The sequence below is a fragment of the Juglans microcarpa x Juglans regia genome, chromosome 4D (assembly GCF_004785595.1).
Source record: "Juglans microcarpa x Juglans regia isolate MS1-56 chromosome 4D, Jm3101_v1.0, whole genome shotgun sequence".
Classification (NCBI taxonomy): Eukaryota; Viridiplantae; Streptophyta; class Magnoliopsida; order Fagales; family Juglandaceae; genus Juglans; species Juglans microcarpa x Juglans regia.
This window is the reverse complement of record NC_054600.1, coordinates 6,491,689-6,508,116: the sequence shown is the minus strand read 5'-3', so window position 1 is coordinate 6,508,116 and position 16,428 is coordinate 6,491,689. Positions and strand designations below refer to the sequence as shown.

General features: G+C 39.5%; 1 protein-coding gene across 1 annotated transcript; it reads left to right on the top strand.

The window, feature by feature from the left end:
- The first annotated feature begins 3,748 nt into the window (after positions 1-3,748).
- On the top strand, positions 3,749-6,120 carry LOC121261706 (S-adenosyl-L-methionine:benzoic acid/salicylic acid carboxyl methyltransferase 3-like). The gene is made up of 4 exons (XM_041164197.1): positions 3,749-3,913; positions 4,350-4,754; positions 4,991-5,245; positions 5,661-6,120. Exons 1-4 carry the CDS (start codon positions 3,836-3,838, stop codon positions 6,024-6,026), a joined length of 1,104 nt encoding a protein of 367 aa, XP_041020131.1. The 5' UTR covers positions 3,749-3,835; the 3' UTR covers positions 6,027-6,120.
- Positions 6,121-16,428: the final 10,308 nt, after the last annotated feature.

The window sequence follows — 16,428 nt, the reverse complement described above, 5'->3', positions numbered from 1 at the left end:
TGAGGCACGTAATTAAAAAGCCGACATGAACTAGCTAGCTAGCTTTCTTTCATTGTTGGACACTCCATGCAGGGACCATGCATGCATTGGATACGGGATTGAGACTTGAAAGAGATCGAAAAGCATATATAGGTAAGTACTGAAATGGTTGGAGCCAGAAAAGTAATTACCGCGTACATTCCGAGAAAGAGATGATCTAGCTAGCTAGCTAGTTGAGTGCATATCCAGATCGATCGATGCACGAAATTAGCCACACATACGGATCAGATGGCAGTACGATATACCAATCATTTGACACATAAATAACATGCTGGTTTTGAGAAGTTCGGAAAATTAACAGAATAAAGAAAACGATTCGCCAAGAATAAAAGACCGAAAGATAATTCATTTATGCGTATGCGTAGATCAAGAAAGAGAGGACGTTATGCGTATGCTTTTAATATTGGTATATTATCTCTTGATATAATTGATCATCTATCATATCGATATATTGTCATAATCCATGTTTTTTTGTGACTATATATATTCCACATAATTTTGTTCAGGTAATTTGTTTTTGTGTGGATGAAGAACCCTAAACGCTAAGTTTTCTTAATTTCCACGTACCTGGCAATTACCCATTGCCGGCAGTTATTAATTACTCCTATTGTCTTACAAGAAAAATGATTGAAATATTTTTGAGATTTGTTATTCATCATTCTGCTAAACTAATTGAGTTGTTCTGCTTATAATCCCTACTCCACATATCTATTATCACTATCTAATTTTGTTCTCTAGAAAGAATAATAACGCTCTTACAATATTTTCCAACCAACTAATATTTTACGACAGTTATTGTAAAACCCGGCTCTTTGCTTCACTCACGTACGTGTTTCACGCCTCTCATTTCCGTCACACAAATAACACCATCTTTCCTTTTTCTTCATGCACGTTTCCTTCCCTTGGTTTTAAGTATTCTGTTTTCTAATTATAGCCAATATATAGATTAAGTTTTTCTCAACCCTAATTACTCTTCCTTTGTTCTTTTCGCGCCGCAGCCTCCCAAACCGTTCGGTCATCACCTCCACAGTCACACGAAATACACTCCTCAAGCCGTGCACCACCATCCTCATCGTGTAAGCCCTATCCCAGTGCATCACCGAAAAGCAGAGCAACAGCCAGCCAACGAGTCGCCACCTTTCCCTCGGACCTAACCCACGCGGAATCTCAGCCCTGTCGCCGCCACCCAACGCCCCGTAGCCTCCCTTAGAAGCCTCGGAATACTCTGTTTTAGTTGCCTAAAACAGAGCAGCATCCAAGCCGCTGCAGCCACGCTCCATCGGGAGCTACACCGTGCCGTGCCCCCACAGAAACCGCCGGTGAGGACATTCCTTCACTCCGATCCGCCGCACACTGCCTCATCCCACGGTGAGCTCGCACCACTTCCAGTGGTGGCCCTTGCCTTTCGTTCTCTCCCTCGTCCTCTCACCGTGTGTCTCTCTCTCATTTCTTTCTCTTGCCCTCGCAGCTAGTGACCAAGCGCCACCCTCGTCCGCCGTAGCCAGCCCCAGCTCCACCCCGTCGTGCTCCTCCACCTCTCCGTAAGTGCTTCCGCCGCACTGTGTGAAGTAATAAATTTTTTTTTTTTTGTGTACTTACATATATATATATATATATAGGTAGATGTATACGTAAATTCATTTTTCTGGTGTAAATATATATATATATATATGTGTGTATATATATGCGGATGTAATCAATTTTTCTGGTGTAAATATATATATATATGTATATATATATACGGATGTATACATAAATTATGTTAACTTAATAGTAGGAAATAATATTGTTTTGTTTTTATTTTCTGTCCTCGTATAGTACGCCTCCAAGGTTAGTGTTAGGATGTTAGCTTAATTAAGTTTATGTTATGTACTTCGGATTTGAAATCATGAGTATATTGCGTGGGTTGTAAAGTATGTTTTATTTAGGCGTAGACGCATGAATTTATTTTGTAAATGGGTATTTTTTTACTAGGGCTTATATTCTATTGGAATAGTTAATGAGTAGATTGATAAGTAACACTTAAAAAGAATATTTTAACATATCCTTTTAAAAGAATACCTTTGATTTATTATTATTTAAACAAAAGTATGAATTTCTAATTATAATGAATTTATTATAGTTATGTTACTTTGTATTATAAATTATAGTAAGATCTCTTTCGTAAATAAGTTAGAATTAAATGTTTAGTCGAAGCCGGATATTGATGAGTTTAGAAAGTGATGTTGGTATGGTGAGAATAATGAGAATTTCGAGTTTGAGGAATTAAAAATAGGCTATTTTAGAAGTTGTAGGCTTGAATATCGAAATACGAGATTTATTAGAGACTTATGGAAATTTACGTGATTATCTTATAGGTGACGATTAATTTTTGTTCGGCATTGTTGAGGAAATTTTCGAAAAGCTAAGAAGTCCAGGTAAACGGGGTTCCTATGCTAGATTTGCATAAAAAGAAATGATCTGAGGTTGGTTTGTAAAAATGTGCATGTTTTAAAAAGAAAAAAATGAAAAACAACCTCATAATATATTTCGCATTCCCTCATGAGATACGTATGAAAGAGAAAAGAAATGTTTTTGACATGAAATGTGTAGACATGAGCAATATTTGACATGTTTCTGAAATATGCAAAAGAGCGAATATGATATCATTGAAATTTTTATGCATGTGATATGAAATGATTTGGATCTATTTTTTATCAAATAGAAATGATATGAATATGTTTCGCACGTATTTTGATATGATATGGATATGATAAAACTTTGGCATACTTATCTGTTCTGAATATGGATCTGATATGATGATACTGTTCACGTGATATGGTTGGTACCACCATTATATGATATGAGTGCACCCACTTTGGAATCAAAGTGGTCTTTTTACGTGTTCTTTCCTGTGTGCACACTCGGGGCTCCGAGATTGAAAAAGGGGAAGTTCACCACATGATACTGCCTGGTTTGGCCACCGGGGATAGCACAACCCTACCACGGGGGTTAAACATGGTATATGATATGATATGATAAGATGAAAATGTTCAGTTATGTTATGCCAAAGTGTTTTTGAATATGAAATTGAATTGTTGATTTTGAGTATGAAAAGATTGAAAAGTCGATCTGAGTTTCTGATAACATGTTTTTATGAGATCTGCATATAAAAATAAAATGTCTTTGTTTCTGCATACTGAACTTTCTGAAAAGGCTCATGTTTACATACTAGTATATGTTCTCTGCTTACTGAGTTGTTGATAACTCACTCCTGTCTTCATAATATGTTTCAGATAATTTTGATGCTACAGCTGAGAATCAGGAATAGGGAGTATTTGCAAGTTTTGTGGATCATAGAAGACTAAGTGCCTTAGGGTGCAATGACTTTTGGAGAATGACTTTTTGGTAGTATTGATATTTTATGTGACTTTGGTATGTTGAGCAATGAATATTTCTAGTTTTGTGAAAAAGTTATGTATAACGATGAGACACCATTGATGTGCCCTTACGTAGGAACATGGATATTTGTGTTGAACAAATAGCTTAATATGTTATGGAGACTCTGGTTTATTTTAAACGCATAATTGGAGTTGATTTTAGGTGACATGAGTTAACTCTCCGGACCCTAGGGAACGGGGCGTTACAGTTATAAATATATCATTATTATAAATAGAACAGAAATAAGAGTGACCACTAGTTCTTGAGAAAAGGGTTGGTATCTACCACCACTATTATAAATAGGGTACCTCTCACTCAACACAGTGAGAACAAACTCATAGCCATCCAGAAACACGAGTGAGTGAGATTGAGAGAGATGGAAGTTGTTGATCAAGTGCCCCTCATGAATGGAGGAACGGGAGACACAAGCTACGCAAGTAACTCCCTATGTCAGGTGAGTTCAGAAATCCTCCCCCCTCAAGATCGAGTTCTCAGGCCAATAATCTGTAGGATTACGACAGATCACCTTTTGGAATGAATTTTCCCAATTGAATTTGTTATGATTTTATATATAGAATTATAAGGTTATTGCTTGGTTCACATGTATAGAAGAGGAAGCTTTACATGAGGTACGCTTTGTGTTATCATTGATTGTGGTAATTTACATTAGAGTAATAGTAGATATTGCAGTCTTAGGATATACAAGTACTCTTGTGCAAGCCCACTTTGAAAAAATAGTTTTTTCATGGGTATATCTCACTTCTTTGAAAAAAAGTGATTTTTGACATCCTAGACTATTACAAATCATTTTACATATAGAGAGTTGATTCCGTGTTTTTGCTAAATATCCAAAAGAACTGAATCAAAATCTTTGTTTGGAATTTGGACAGAAAAAAGGGATATCTATGACCAAGCCTATCACAGATGATGCTATAACCAATCTCTATTCCAGCATCTCGCCAAAGAGTCTAGTCATCGCAGACTTGGGTTGTTCTTCTGTACCAAACTCTTTGTTTGTGATTTCTGAACTTATCAAGGTCGTGGATGAGCTTCGACAAAAGCTAGGACATCCATCACTTGAATATCAAGTACTCTTGAACGACCTTCCTGGGAATGATTTTAATACCATTTTCAAGTCATTGCCAAGCTTCCAGAAAAAAATGAGTAATCAACTGGGTGTTGGAGTTTGTCCTATTTTTATTTCAGGAGTACCCGGTTCTTTCTATGGCAGACTTTTCCCGAGCAAGAGTCTGCATTTTGCCCATTCTTCTTATAGCCTCCACTGGTTATCTCAGGTAATGAACTTTCTTAAACAAAAATACAAAATTAAACCAATATTAATTTGACCTTAATTATATTATATCCACAATCATATGATATGAGGCCATAATTAGATGATATGCTAAGCATTTTGTTGATTTCAAATGTAGAAATAAAAACAGTTGGTGTTAAGCCAAAATCTACTATGTTTTTACATGACACTGTATTAAGAAATACATTAATAAAAACTAACCTTACCGTTCATGACTAGGTTCCTGAGCAATTGGAGAATAACGAAGGGAACATTTGCGTGGCATGTACAAGCCCGCCAATTGTACTTAGGGCCTACCACGCGCAATTTCAAAAAGATTTTTCAATGTTTTTAAGGTGTCGCGCAGAGGAATTGGTGGTTGGAGGGCGAATGGTCTTATCGTTTCTGGGCAGAAGAAGTGAAGATCCCTCCAGCAAAGAGTGTTGTTATATTTGGGAACTTTTGGCTTTGGCACTCAATGACTTGGTCTCCAAAGTAGTCCATTATGATGCATTATTGGCATAACATGACCTGAATTTTCATGGATTTTTCTTAATAATTTTTTAATTTAGTCATACTAGAAATTTACCTCATTGCATGCTATTGATGTTGTCGGTCCATTAATGCATGTTGACATTTTTTTCTTTTTTTTGTTTTTGATCATGTAGACCAGCAGAAATATGCGGAACATGTATTAATATGAATAGAAAAATGTTTTATTTTATTTTTTGATACATTTGGGGAGCTGGGATTTCAAACTCAAGACCTCCATTTGGAGGCTGGGGGTTTATGTCAGTCAGGGCATAGGCCTTTGACAAATTGAAAAATGTTATGAACTGGGAAGTAAGGACTTTTCTAAATTTGCTTAAAATCTATCATTCTAAAAAATATCATGTGTTATTATATGTAGGGACTCATTGAAGAAGAAACAATGAATTCCTTCAATATTCCTCAATACTCACCATCCCTATCAGAAGTGAAATCTGAAGTTTTAAAAGAAGGATCTTTCTCCATTGATCATCTTGAGACTTTTGAAGTGAATTGGATTGCACGTGATAGCAAACTCATGATGAACTCGCCCGATGCGTTTTTTGATGATGGATACAATGTTGCAAAGTGCATTAGAGCTACCGTTGAGCCTTTGCTTATTAGTCATTTTGGAGATGCAATTATTGAGGAGGTTTTCTGCAGATACAGAGAAATTCTTTCTAATTGCCTTTCTAAAGAGACCAATAACTTTATCAGTATCATCATTTCTGTAACAAAAAACGGATGATCATGATCGATCAAGATATTGATCCATGAATTTCTTGTATTGAATGTAAGACAGATCATAATCAGTACTTTGAAATAAGAGCCTATGTTCTTAGGATCATTTGCAATGAGCAATATATTATTATGGTGTACAATATTGGTGGAATGATTCGTGCAACCTCTTTTCTCTATGTAATAACCCGGCCCATGAAAGCCCAAGCCCTAAAAGACCCTTGCTTTCCTTCTTAATGTTTTTCTTCCCTTTCTTCTTCCAACATCCCAACGCCTCTCTGCGGCAATACCACCCCCCGGTATCTTTCTTCCCATATCTCTCTCTCTCTCTCTCTCTCTCTCTCTCTCCCCCCCCTCCCTATGGAGCTTGCAGCCCAAATTATGTTTTGGCGATAGTCGTGACACTAGGATGTAGACCACTCAGGTCACTCACCCTTCAGTTATTGTGACAAGTGTGAATGCTCACATATTTAAATAATGTGTACAATTTTATAGCAACAGAAAATTAAAAGGGTAATGATAAAAAAAATTAACTAATAGTACCAGAGAAATTTAAACTCGTCACAATCCAAATATCCATAAGCCAAACATTTTCAAACTATAGACAAAAGAATATTACAATCTTCCAAAATTAATTCAAAGGTGAAAATAACACTCAAATAATCTCAGTCTTCACTCTTTAGGTGAAGCCAAACCTCCATACACATGCCCATCCCCTACATCAAAATCTACGCTTCCGTAGAGAGGACCACTATGGTGAGATTTCGCAAACTTTCAATAAGTGAAACTAAGTATATCACCCAAAATACATGCAAGTAAAAAAATGAGATATTATACAAAGAGAAAATACAAAAAATATAAAAAAAAATATAATATTTGGCATTTGCAATTTAACAAACTCATGTATACACCCATTCTTTTGCTCGAGATATTACACACCCAAAAAATCATGTTTTTTGTTTTGAAAACATCTGTTTTATTAAGGTATGTACCATGGTATCTCCTATGGACTATTCACACACTCTGGCTCATTTTTTCACTCTACAGGTAATGATTGTGCGTGTGATTTCATAACAAGCAATGACAAGTCCCACGTTCGGCGAGTTCGTGGCCAAACATCCTCTAGCCTCCACTAGTAGAGAGGCAACGACATCAACACGAGAGTGTTACCATCTTACTTGAGCTCGTTATTGGCTAGCGACAACCCAATGGATGTCACTCAGTTTTATGTGCTCTCGATTGACCAAAAGAGCTCCATCAAAATAATGTCTCATCTCGGCTTGGGGTCATAATATGCATACATCGGCAAAAAGCTTTGACACAAAAACCAACAGTTTTACATATTATAGCATACAAACCAAAAATCAAAGTTTAATCACAAAATTATCAACATTTGGTACCAATTATAATGTAGCAAAAAATGTAGCAGTTAATACATAAGTGGCACAATAAATGCAATATTTATTATGACAGGAACAGCATTTCAACAACACATCCAATTTTAACTTGGCAAGCAAACTACAATTTCAGCCGCAATGCTTCATAGGAGCCCACGACCACTACACAGTTTGACAACCAACTACAATTTCACACCCAACGCTTCATAAGGGCCCTCGGTCACCACACAGATCTGTGGTTATCTTAAGGGTTAGTCCGAGGATCACCTATAGTGCATAGGTAAACTTCTAGAGGATCGAAGCATCCTGAGCTTAGTAGCTGGTGGTGAGATAGTTAATAAGAAGTCGAGAGGGAGGTGGCTGGGTGCTCTATTGAGGTGGTGGTGGTGGTGGCTCGACTTGGGGTTCATGACAGTGACTCACCGAGGGGGAGAGAGAGATGGCGGTGGTTTGAGGCATGGGAATGATGGGGGAGGGGTGGAAGAACCCCGGTGACGTGATTGTGTGGTCAGGTGGACGCGATGGCAGTGCCTGCGGCAGAGTAGCAACTTATAGGGTTAAAGGGAGAGAAAGTGAGCGCGAGAAAGGGAGGAGGGAGAACTGATGGGGAAGTGAGGCCGAGGGTGAAGGGAGCTCACTGTGGGTGGTGCAACATGGTAGAGTGGCGGCAGCGGCTTGGGTTTTTGAACCCAAAATGATCTAGCCCTTACGAGGATGGAAAAGAGAGAGTATAGGCATGTGAGTGGCAGTCGAAAGGTGAGCTAGAAATGGGGATCTACAACGATGTGTGTGTGTCGAGATGACAGTGGCAGAAACCCTATCTTAAGGAAACAGAGTATGAAGGGTAGAGAGAGAGAGAGAGAGAGCTAAGAAAGGTGGCAGTGGTCAAAAGGGTCAGTGACGGTGAGACCGTTGGAGGTGAAGAAGGGGTGGGGGTCGGACACCCCATCACGGGTTATACACTACTAATTCGGATTGGCTAGAGGTAAGATGGTCAAATGTAGTAGAGAAAGGGTAGAGTTGTTGGGTGCCCAGCAATCGCAGAGCTCCAAGCTATGGCAAGGGAGTCATGAGTGGGATGAGGATGGTGCGGGAGGAAGGGGGAAGGGGGGAGAGAGAGAGAGAGAGAGAGAGAGAGAGAGAGAGAAGGGGATGGGATGGGATTTAGGGTTTTCCTTAAAGCCAAAACGACGTCATTTTTTTCTTTTGGGGGGGGGGGGGGGGAAGGGGGGGCTTATGAGAAATGGATTGAGCATCTCCAAGACCTTGGGCCAACGGGTTGGCCCTTGAGGGCTTTTACATCAGGGCCTCACATCCTCCCCCGAAATTGCTAAGTTTCATCCATTAAGAACTTAAAAACTCCAACTTAAAAGATGTGACTTGACACTTGTTTAGTATAATATACATGCTTACAACACCCAAACAAGTATGGGTATTGCTCTCACATATCTACTTCTCACTCCCAGGTAAAATCTCAAGCTATTGAATCTCTCTACGAAACCTTCGCCAGAGGTATTGTGTTGGACTTTAACTTCTCTTCCTTCCCATCCAAAATATATGTTGGAGCTTCCTAATACATAAGGTTAGGCTGAAGTTGGATACTATCGGGATTGACCATTCGGGGTTCTTGCTGTTTGAAGCTATTCCTTAAGGAGGAGATGTTGAACACGTTGTGCACGTCTCCAAAATATCCCAATAATGCAATCTTGTAAGCCACCTTGCTGATCTTCTCCATTATTTGAAAGGGTCCAACATATCTCGAACTGAGCTTCCCTTTCTTCCCAAAATGTTTAACCCCCTTCATAGGTGATACCTTGAGATACACCCATTCACCTTCCTCAAAGGCCAAGTCCCTCCTCCTTGTATTGACATAACTCTTTTGACTGCTCTATGTTATATCCATCTTGTCTTGTATGACTCTGACTTGCTCCTTCATTTCCTAGATTAGTTTCTGTCCAACGAGTTTACTTTCACCAACTTCATCTCAGTATAGATGTGACCTATACATCCTCCCATAAAGTGCTTTGTAAGGTGCCATCTAAATAGAAGCTTGGAAACTATTGTTTTAAGCAAACTCTATGAGAGGTAGGTGATACTCCTAGCTAACCTTAAGTTCCAGGATGCAAGACCTTAACATATCTTATAGGTTCAGGATAGTCTGCTTTGATTAACAGTCTTTCTGAGGGTGATATGCGCTACTGAACTTTAATTTTGTGCCCATTGTAGCTTGTAAGCTCTTCCAAAAATGTGATGTAAACTTGGATCCCAATTGGATACAACGGTCTTGGATATCTTGTGTAGTCTTACTATCTCTTTCGCATATAACTGGGTCAACTTACCCAATGTATCTGTATTAATGACAGGCAAAATATGGGCACTCTTGGTCAAATGATCTATAAGCACCCATACTAAATTTTTCCAACTCGGAGTTCTTGGCAAGCCAACTATGAAGTCCATAGAGATGTCGTTCCATTTTCATTCCTGTATCGTTAGAGGCTACAAGTTTCCAGTTGGTTTCTAGTGCTCTACTTTTTCTTGTTGACAAGTAGGTCACCTTTCGATAGACATGGCTATATCTCTCTTCATTCCTCCCACTAGAAACCTTTCTTTAGATCTCGGTACATTTTCGTACTTCCTAGATGTACCAAGTAGGGTGCAACATGGGCCTCTACAAGTATCTTCTCCTTGAACTTTGGATCCTTTGGGATCACTCTTTGATTCTTGTACAATAAAGTACCATCACTACTGAGACTGTAATGCATGAGACTTATCAATTTCCTAACACTTCGCCAAATATCCAACATTTTCGGGTCTTTTCTCTTTTGGGTCTTCAATTCATCAAGGTCTATGACTTTCACTATCTGCATGAAGGCAATGAAACTTTTCCTGTTGAGAACTTTTCACCAACAATCTCCTCATCTCAAAGAGGAGGGAATCTAATCCTGATGACTCCACTTCATACACTATCTGATTGTTTCGACTCTATGCATCAACAATCACACTTATAGTTGCTGATTACCTCCATCCTCCTTCTTTGTTGCATGTTGAGATTCTTCTGAGTGTCTGAGTGAAGAGATCCTTTAGGCTCATATGGTCCGTGTAGATCTCACATGCTACCCTGTAGAGATAGTGGTCCAAGAATTTTAGGGTAAAGAATACTGTAACTAGCTCCAAGTCATGTGTCGGGTAGTTTCTTTCATGAACCTTTAGTTGGTGCAATGCATATGCCACAACTTACCCTCTTGCATAAAGATACATCCCAATCCAAACTGGACACATTGCTAAAAATGACCATCGGTTTGCGTGGCTATTAATGCCAACACAGGGGTCGTGGTTAGTCATCTCTTCAGTTCATGGAAGCTTTTCTCACACTTCTCAGTCTAAATAAAATTGGCATTTTTTCTAGTTAAGGTTGTGAGTGCCCTAGAAAGTTTGGAGAATCCTTCCACCAACCTCCAACAATAATCTGCAAGTCCAACAAGCTTATGCCCTTGTGCACCATTGTGGGACATAGCCAGTCTATTATCGTCTCAATCTTGCTAGGGTCTAAAGCCACCCCATCCTGGGAGATTACATGCACGAGAAACTTGACTTCACTAAGCCAAAACTCTGTAAGTTTGAGTTTTGCATACAATTGGTGCTCCTGCAAGTTCCCTAGTACTAGTCATAGGTGGTTCATATGTTCCTCTAGGTCTCGAGTATACACTAAAATTTCATTGATGAAAACCACCATGAAAGAATATGAAAAAGGCCATAAATGATGTAAGTGCATTGGCCAAACTAAAAGGCATTACTCTAAACTCAAAGTGCTCGTATCTCAATCTAAAAGTGGTCTTGGGCACATCCTTATCCCTTACGCTTACTGGGTAATAAATTCCCTGATGTCAAGTCGATCTTAGAAAATACTACGGCTCCCTGAAATTGATCGAACTAATCATTAATTCTGGACAAGGGGTACTTGTTCTTTATAGTCACATTGTTCGGCTCCCGATAATCTATACAAGTTTTGAGTGTCCCATCCTTCTTCTTAAAGAATAACACAGGCACTCCCCATAGTGATGAACTTGGTCTAATAAACCCCTTATCCATAAATTCTTAATGTTGCACCTTCAACTCCTTCAGTTCTAATGGTGCCATTCGGTAGAGAGCCTTCTGCATAGGAGCTACTCATAGTTCCAAGTGAATTGCAAACTTGATTTTCCGAACAAGTGGTAGTCTTGGAAGATTATCCATAACAATATTTGGAAGCTCCTCAACAACTGAAATTCCCATCACCGACTTCTTTCCCATTGTCTTCGTCACCACTTGAACCAGATACATTTTTGCCCTATTGGCCAAGTCTCTCTTCACTTGAATTTGATGTTAGAGTCGAACTTGCTTTAAGTTTATTGCCTGCAAACTCCCTATTTACCCTATAGGTTGTTAAAACTCAACCTCGACAGTTGATGCTCGAGTATTGTTGGAATAATCAATCTATTCCCAAGATAATGTCAAACCCAAGAAGGTTGAACACTATCAGATCACCTTCCAAAGCTCTTCCTTGAGCAGCATTGGGGCATTTCCTAGTAATGACACATCTAGCTACATTTGAAATAGTTGACCCCACCTTGACGAGAATCTCACTTGTGGGACCTAGTACACATGTTACAGATTGGGGCTCCACCCCTCATGTGAACTCGTCATGAACTTTTGTGGTGACCTTGAACTGCTACCCTCTCTGGTGTAGGTCTTTATCTTCTGACCCGATGGAGAGTTGACCCGACGGCATAATTCCATCACCTTGTGGCAGGTCATCTTCAAGGGCTTGGTTATAGGGTTTGTCTCGAAAAAGTCTTGGTTGTACCATTGTCTTACTTGCCAAAAGTCCAACCTCATTACCTCTAAACATTTTCTTCACCTTCAAATTTCAAGCTTAATACCTCAAGATTGAAATCTAGAACTCTCGTAACGTGCCTAGGTGACTTATGGATTTATCTAGAGCCATATATCACCGATACCACCTGTGACGCCCTCAACCCCACTTGTGTTTTGCAGGTAGCTGAGACACTGAAATGTAAACCACTTGTGTCACGTACCGCTCACTTTTTGTGACAAGTGTGCTTGCTCACATATTTAAATAATATGTACAATTAAATCGTAATGGAAAATAAAAAAGGCATTCATAAAAAAAAATCCAACTAAAAATACCAGAGAAATTTAAACTCATCAGGACCAAAATATCCATAAGGCACAAGTCTCCAAACCATAGATAAAAGAATATTACATTCATCCATAATGAATTCAAAGCCAAAAATAACAATAAAATACATATGGGAAAATAATCCTAATCTTCACTCCTCAAGCAAAGCTGGACCTCCATACATATATCCATACTCTGCATCAAAATCTACGGTTCCAGAAGTGAAACCACAGGTGGGACCACCACGGTGACATTTCGCAAAAACTCAATACGTGAAATTAAGTCTAACACCCAAAATACATGCAAGAGGAAAAAGAGAGACTATGCAAAGAGAAAATACAAAAAGTTTGATATTTTTTGTTTACAATTTATTAAAGTCATGTATACACCTATTCTTTCACCCGTGATATTGTACACCCAAAAATAACATTTTTGTTTTGCAAAACTTCCATTTTATGAAGGTATCTACCATGGTCTCCTTTCGTTAACAACTATGCATGTAAGTTCATAACAAGCAATGCCCAGTTCCAGGCACGATGAATTTGTAGCCAAGCATCCTCTAGCCTCCACTAGCAGAGTCAACAACTTTGACCCGAGAGCGTTACCGTCTCACTCAAGGTCGTTGTTGTCAGGCAACAACCCAGGAGATATCACTCAGTTTTATGCACTTCCTAGTTACCAATGGAGATCCACCGAGTTAATGCCCCATCTCAACCTAGGGTCATGATACCAAAGTTTTGAATTCCATACCATACCAGAGCTGTAGCCGATACAAGAGAGGGTTACGTTTCGTTTTGGATCAAGTACCAGCCGTACCAGGTTGTTTTGGCTAGTACTAGCCAGTTTCTGGATTTTGACTGAAATATACATTTCGCCCGGTATGTTTATAGGAGTTGAATAATTTATGGCATTTTTATAATTTAACTAAAAATGCAAGACATTTTCGTAAAAGTGTAGTCAAAGTTATCTTTCTAGCAAGGTTGTGGTTTGTCTGACAAAATCTAGATTTGAGATACGCAACACGTGGGGCACACTCTTATGCTTCTCGTGTGACGATGCCCACACCCAACATGACTGCTCTCCCTCAAACTATGAGACATGAGAAATATACAAGTAAATTTTATTTAGTGAAAATATAAAAAATCGCTTTTCTTTTATAGTTCAGATTTTTACAAAAAGATTTATATAAAATTTGAGAAGCATTCTCGAGTTTATGACTTATTTTATTGTTATTTTGGAATATAGTTTATGTTTTTGTGTATCTATATATATATATATATATAATTTATTCATGTATAGAGTATTTCGGAACGATACACGAAACGGTACCCGTACAAAAATATTTCATTCCAGTGTCTTGACTGAAACTACATTCAAAACATTGCATGATACGCATGCACCCACAAAAGCTTTTGACACAAAAACCAATGGTCTTACAAACTACGGCTTACACACGCAAAATCAAAGTTTAATGACAAAATTATCAACATCAGGTATCAATTATAATGCAACAAAAAATCCAGTAGTAAATACATGAGTGACACAAAATATGCAATATTTATTATGATAAACACAATATTTCAACAACACATCCAATCCCAACATGACAACCAAACTATAATTCTATCCCAACACTTCACAAGGATCCTCGACCACCATATAGTTTCACAACCAACTATAATCTCATGCCCAGCACTTCACAAGGGCCCACAACCACCACACATTCACAACCAGATTGATAGTGCGTACGTAAAATTTTTTAGGATCGAAGTGTCCCGAGCATAATGGTTGGTGGTGAGTGCTAACTTCAACAACGAAGCATTGGTCCATCGAGAGGTCATCTGGGTGTTTCAGACAGCGAGAGATAGTATGTGTGTGTGTGCGCGCGCGCGCGCGCGTGCGTGCATCGCTGGGATAGAGGGTAAGAGAGAGAGAGAGTGAGTGAGGGAGGAGCCAAGAGGGAGGTGGTGGTGATGGCTGGAGAGAATGGAGTCACGACAACTAAGAGGCTTAAAGGGAGAGAAAGAGAGAGTGAGAAAGGGACGAGGGAGAACTGAGGGGGAAGTGAGCCTGAAGGTGGCAAAGAGAGAGTGTAGGCATGTGAGTGGCGGTCAGAGGGCAAGCTAGAGGTGGGGATCTATGGCGGTGTGTGCATGTGCCTAGGTGGCAGAGGGTGGCAATAAAGACTCTAACTGAGGGAAGCAAAGGACGAGGGGCATAGAGAGAGAAACAAAGAGTTTGGAGAGGTGGAAAAGGCCGAGATAGTTTGAGAGAGTGAGCCTACTAGAGCTTAAGAGTGGACTAGGATTTGTGAGAGGTGTGGAGGTCAAGGCAGCACAGGAGGGGTTGAGCTCAATGAGGCATGGCGTGCAGAGCTCACGAGTTTGGGCAAGGTAGTCACAGGTGCGAAGGGGACGACACAGGAGGAAGGGAGAGAGAGAAAGAGAAAGAGGGAGAAGAGAAAGATAAGGGGAGGGGGATTTAAGGTTTCGCCTATTGCCAATACGATGTCATTTTTTTAGGGGATTGGGGGGGGGGGGGGGCGGGTATGAGAAAAGGGCTGGGCTTCTCCAAGGCCTTAGGCTGACGTGCTAAGCCCTGAGGGCTTCTACAACAGGGACTCACCCTCTGCCCGCTCTCTCTCCCCCCCCTTCTCTCTCTCTAAATCCTTGTTGCCCCCATATTGCTCCAACCTGTCGTCCACTGTTGATGCCCTGTTGTGTCCTTACCAGAGACAATAGGTCCATGCTTTTTCGACCATCTCTCTCTTCCCTCCCACGAGCTCTCTCTCTCTCTCTATCTCTCTCTCTCTCTCTCACACACACACACACTCTCACTCTCACTTTGTTCTATGAATTCTATGTTTCTATTGGACGCATCACGCCATCGCCTTTTGTCCAGAGTTTTCATTTTTGCTTGTGTTCAATGAGCCATCTCTCCTCTACCATTTGTTTCTCTCCATCTCTCTCTTCTCCAGCTTGTTAGGATTTTGACGGATGTTATCGATTCTGGGTTAGGTTGAAGTAAGGAGATGAGCATTAAAATATATGTTGTGAGGCTGAGTTAATAGGTGCTCTTTCTCCCATTCTTGCATTCATGATTTCCATCTCTCCCACTCTTTCTATTTGTGATTGGTAGCTGATGAGTGAGTTTGTGCTTATTGTGTTGGCGTAGATCTGGTACCCTATTTATAGTGGTATATATGACCACTTTCTCAAGAACTAGACGTATAATCTTTGTTTTAATGATCATAAGGCTCGTGAAACACATGTGGTACTTCAGGATCATTTATGGTTCACTTACATTGCCGACAAGGCTTATATATTAACCATTTAATGTTCTAGTTGCATGCCCAATTTTGCTCACATTGAAAAAGAGATAATTGGAAGAAGTTTTGGCACCATCACATAGGGCTTCCCCATTTAGTTCGAGTTGTTCCTAGGTTTTCCACACTATTACTTAGACAAATTCCAGTCTGATCCCCTCTAGGTTAGTCTCTCTCTCCCTCTCCTAGATAGCATAAAGGCAAGCGTTACAATAGGATTTATTATTATGATGTGTTCCTATAATAAAACTAATAGAAAATAGATTTTTGGATGCCAAAAAATTATTTTAGGGCATATTATTTTATAGTGACATGTTTGATGATGAAAATCAAGAGAAATCAAATGTTTACGCTCAATAATTTTTTTGGAGGTTAATCACATGATTATTTGGAAGAATTATATTAAAATTGAGAGAAATCAAACTACTCTCTGGGTACATATAGGAGGTAGGGCAATAGTGTGCAGTCATTGTCACAAGTCTCAAGAAGGAAAGTGTCATCAAGCCTCGCT

Bases quoted from the DNA above. Each gene is read 5' to 3' on its own strand.
- LOC121261706 (XM_041164197.1), top strand. From the start codon at position 3,836: ATGGAAGTTGTTGATCAAGTGCCCCTCATGAATGGAGGAACGGGAGAC. The intron at 4,755-4,990 runs GTAATGAACTTT...GTTCATGACTAG, and splicing joins GCCTCCACTGGTTATCTCAG to GTTCCTGAGCAATTGGAGAA. The intron at 5,246-5,660 runs GTAGTCCATTAT...TATTATATGTAG, and splicing joins TCAATGACTTGGTCTCCAAA to GGACTCATTGAAGAAGAAAC.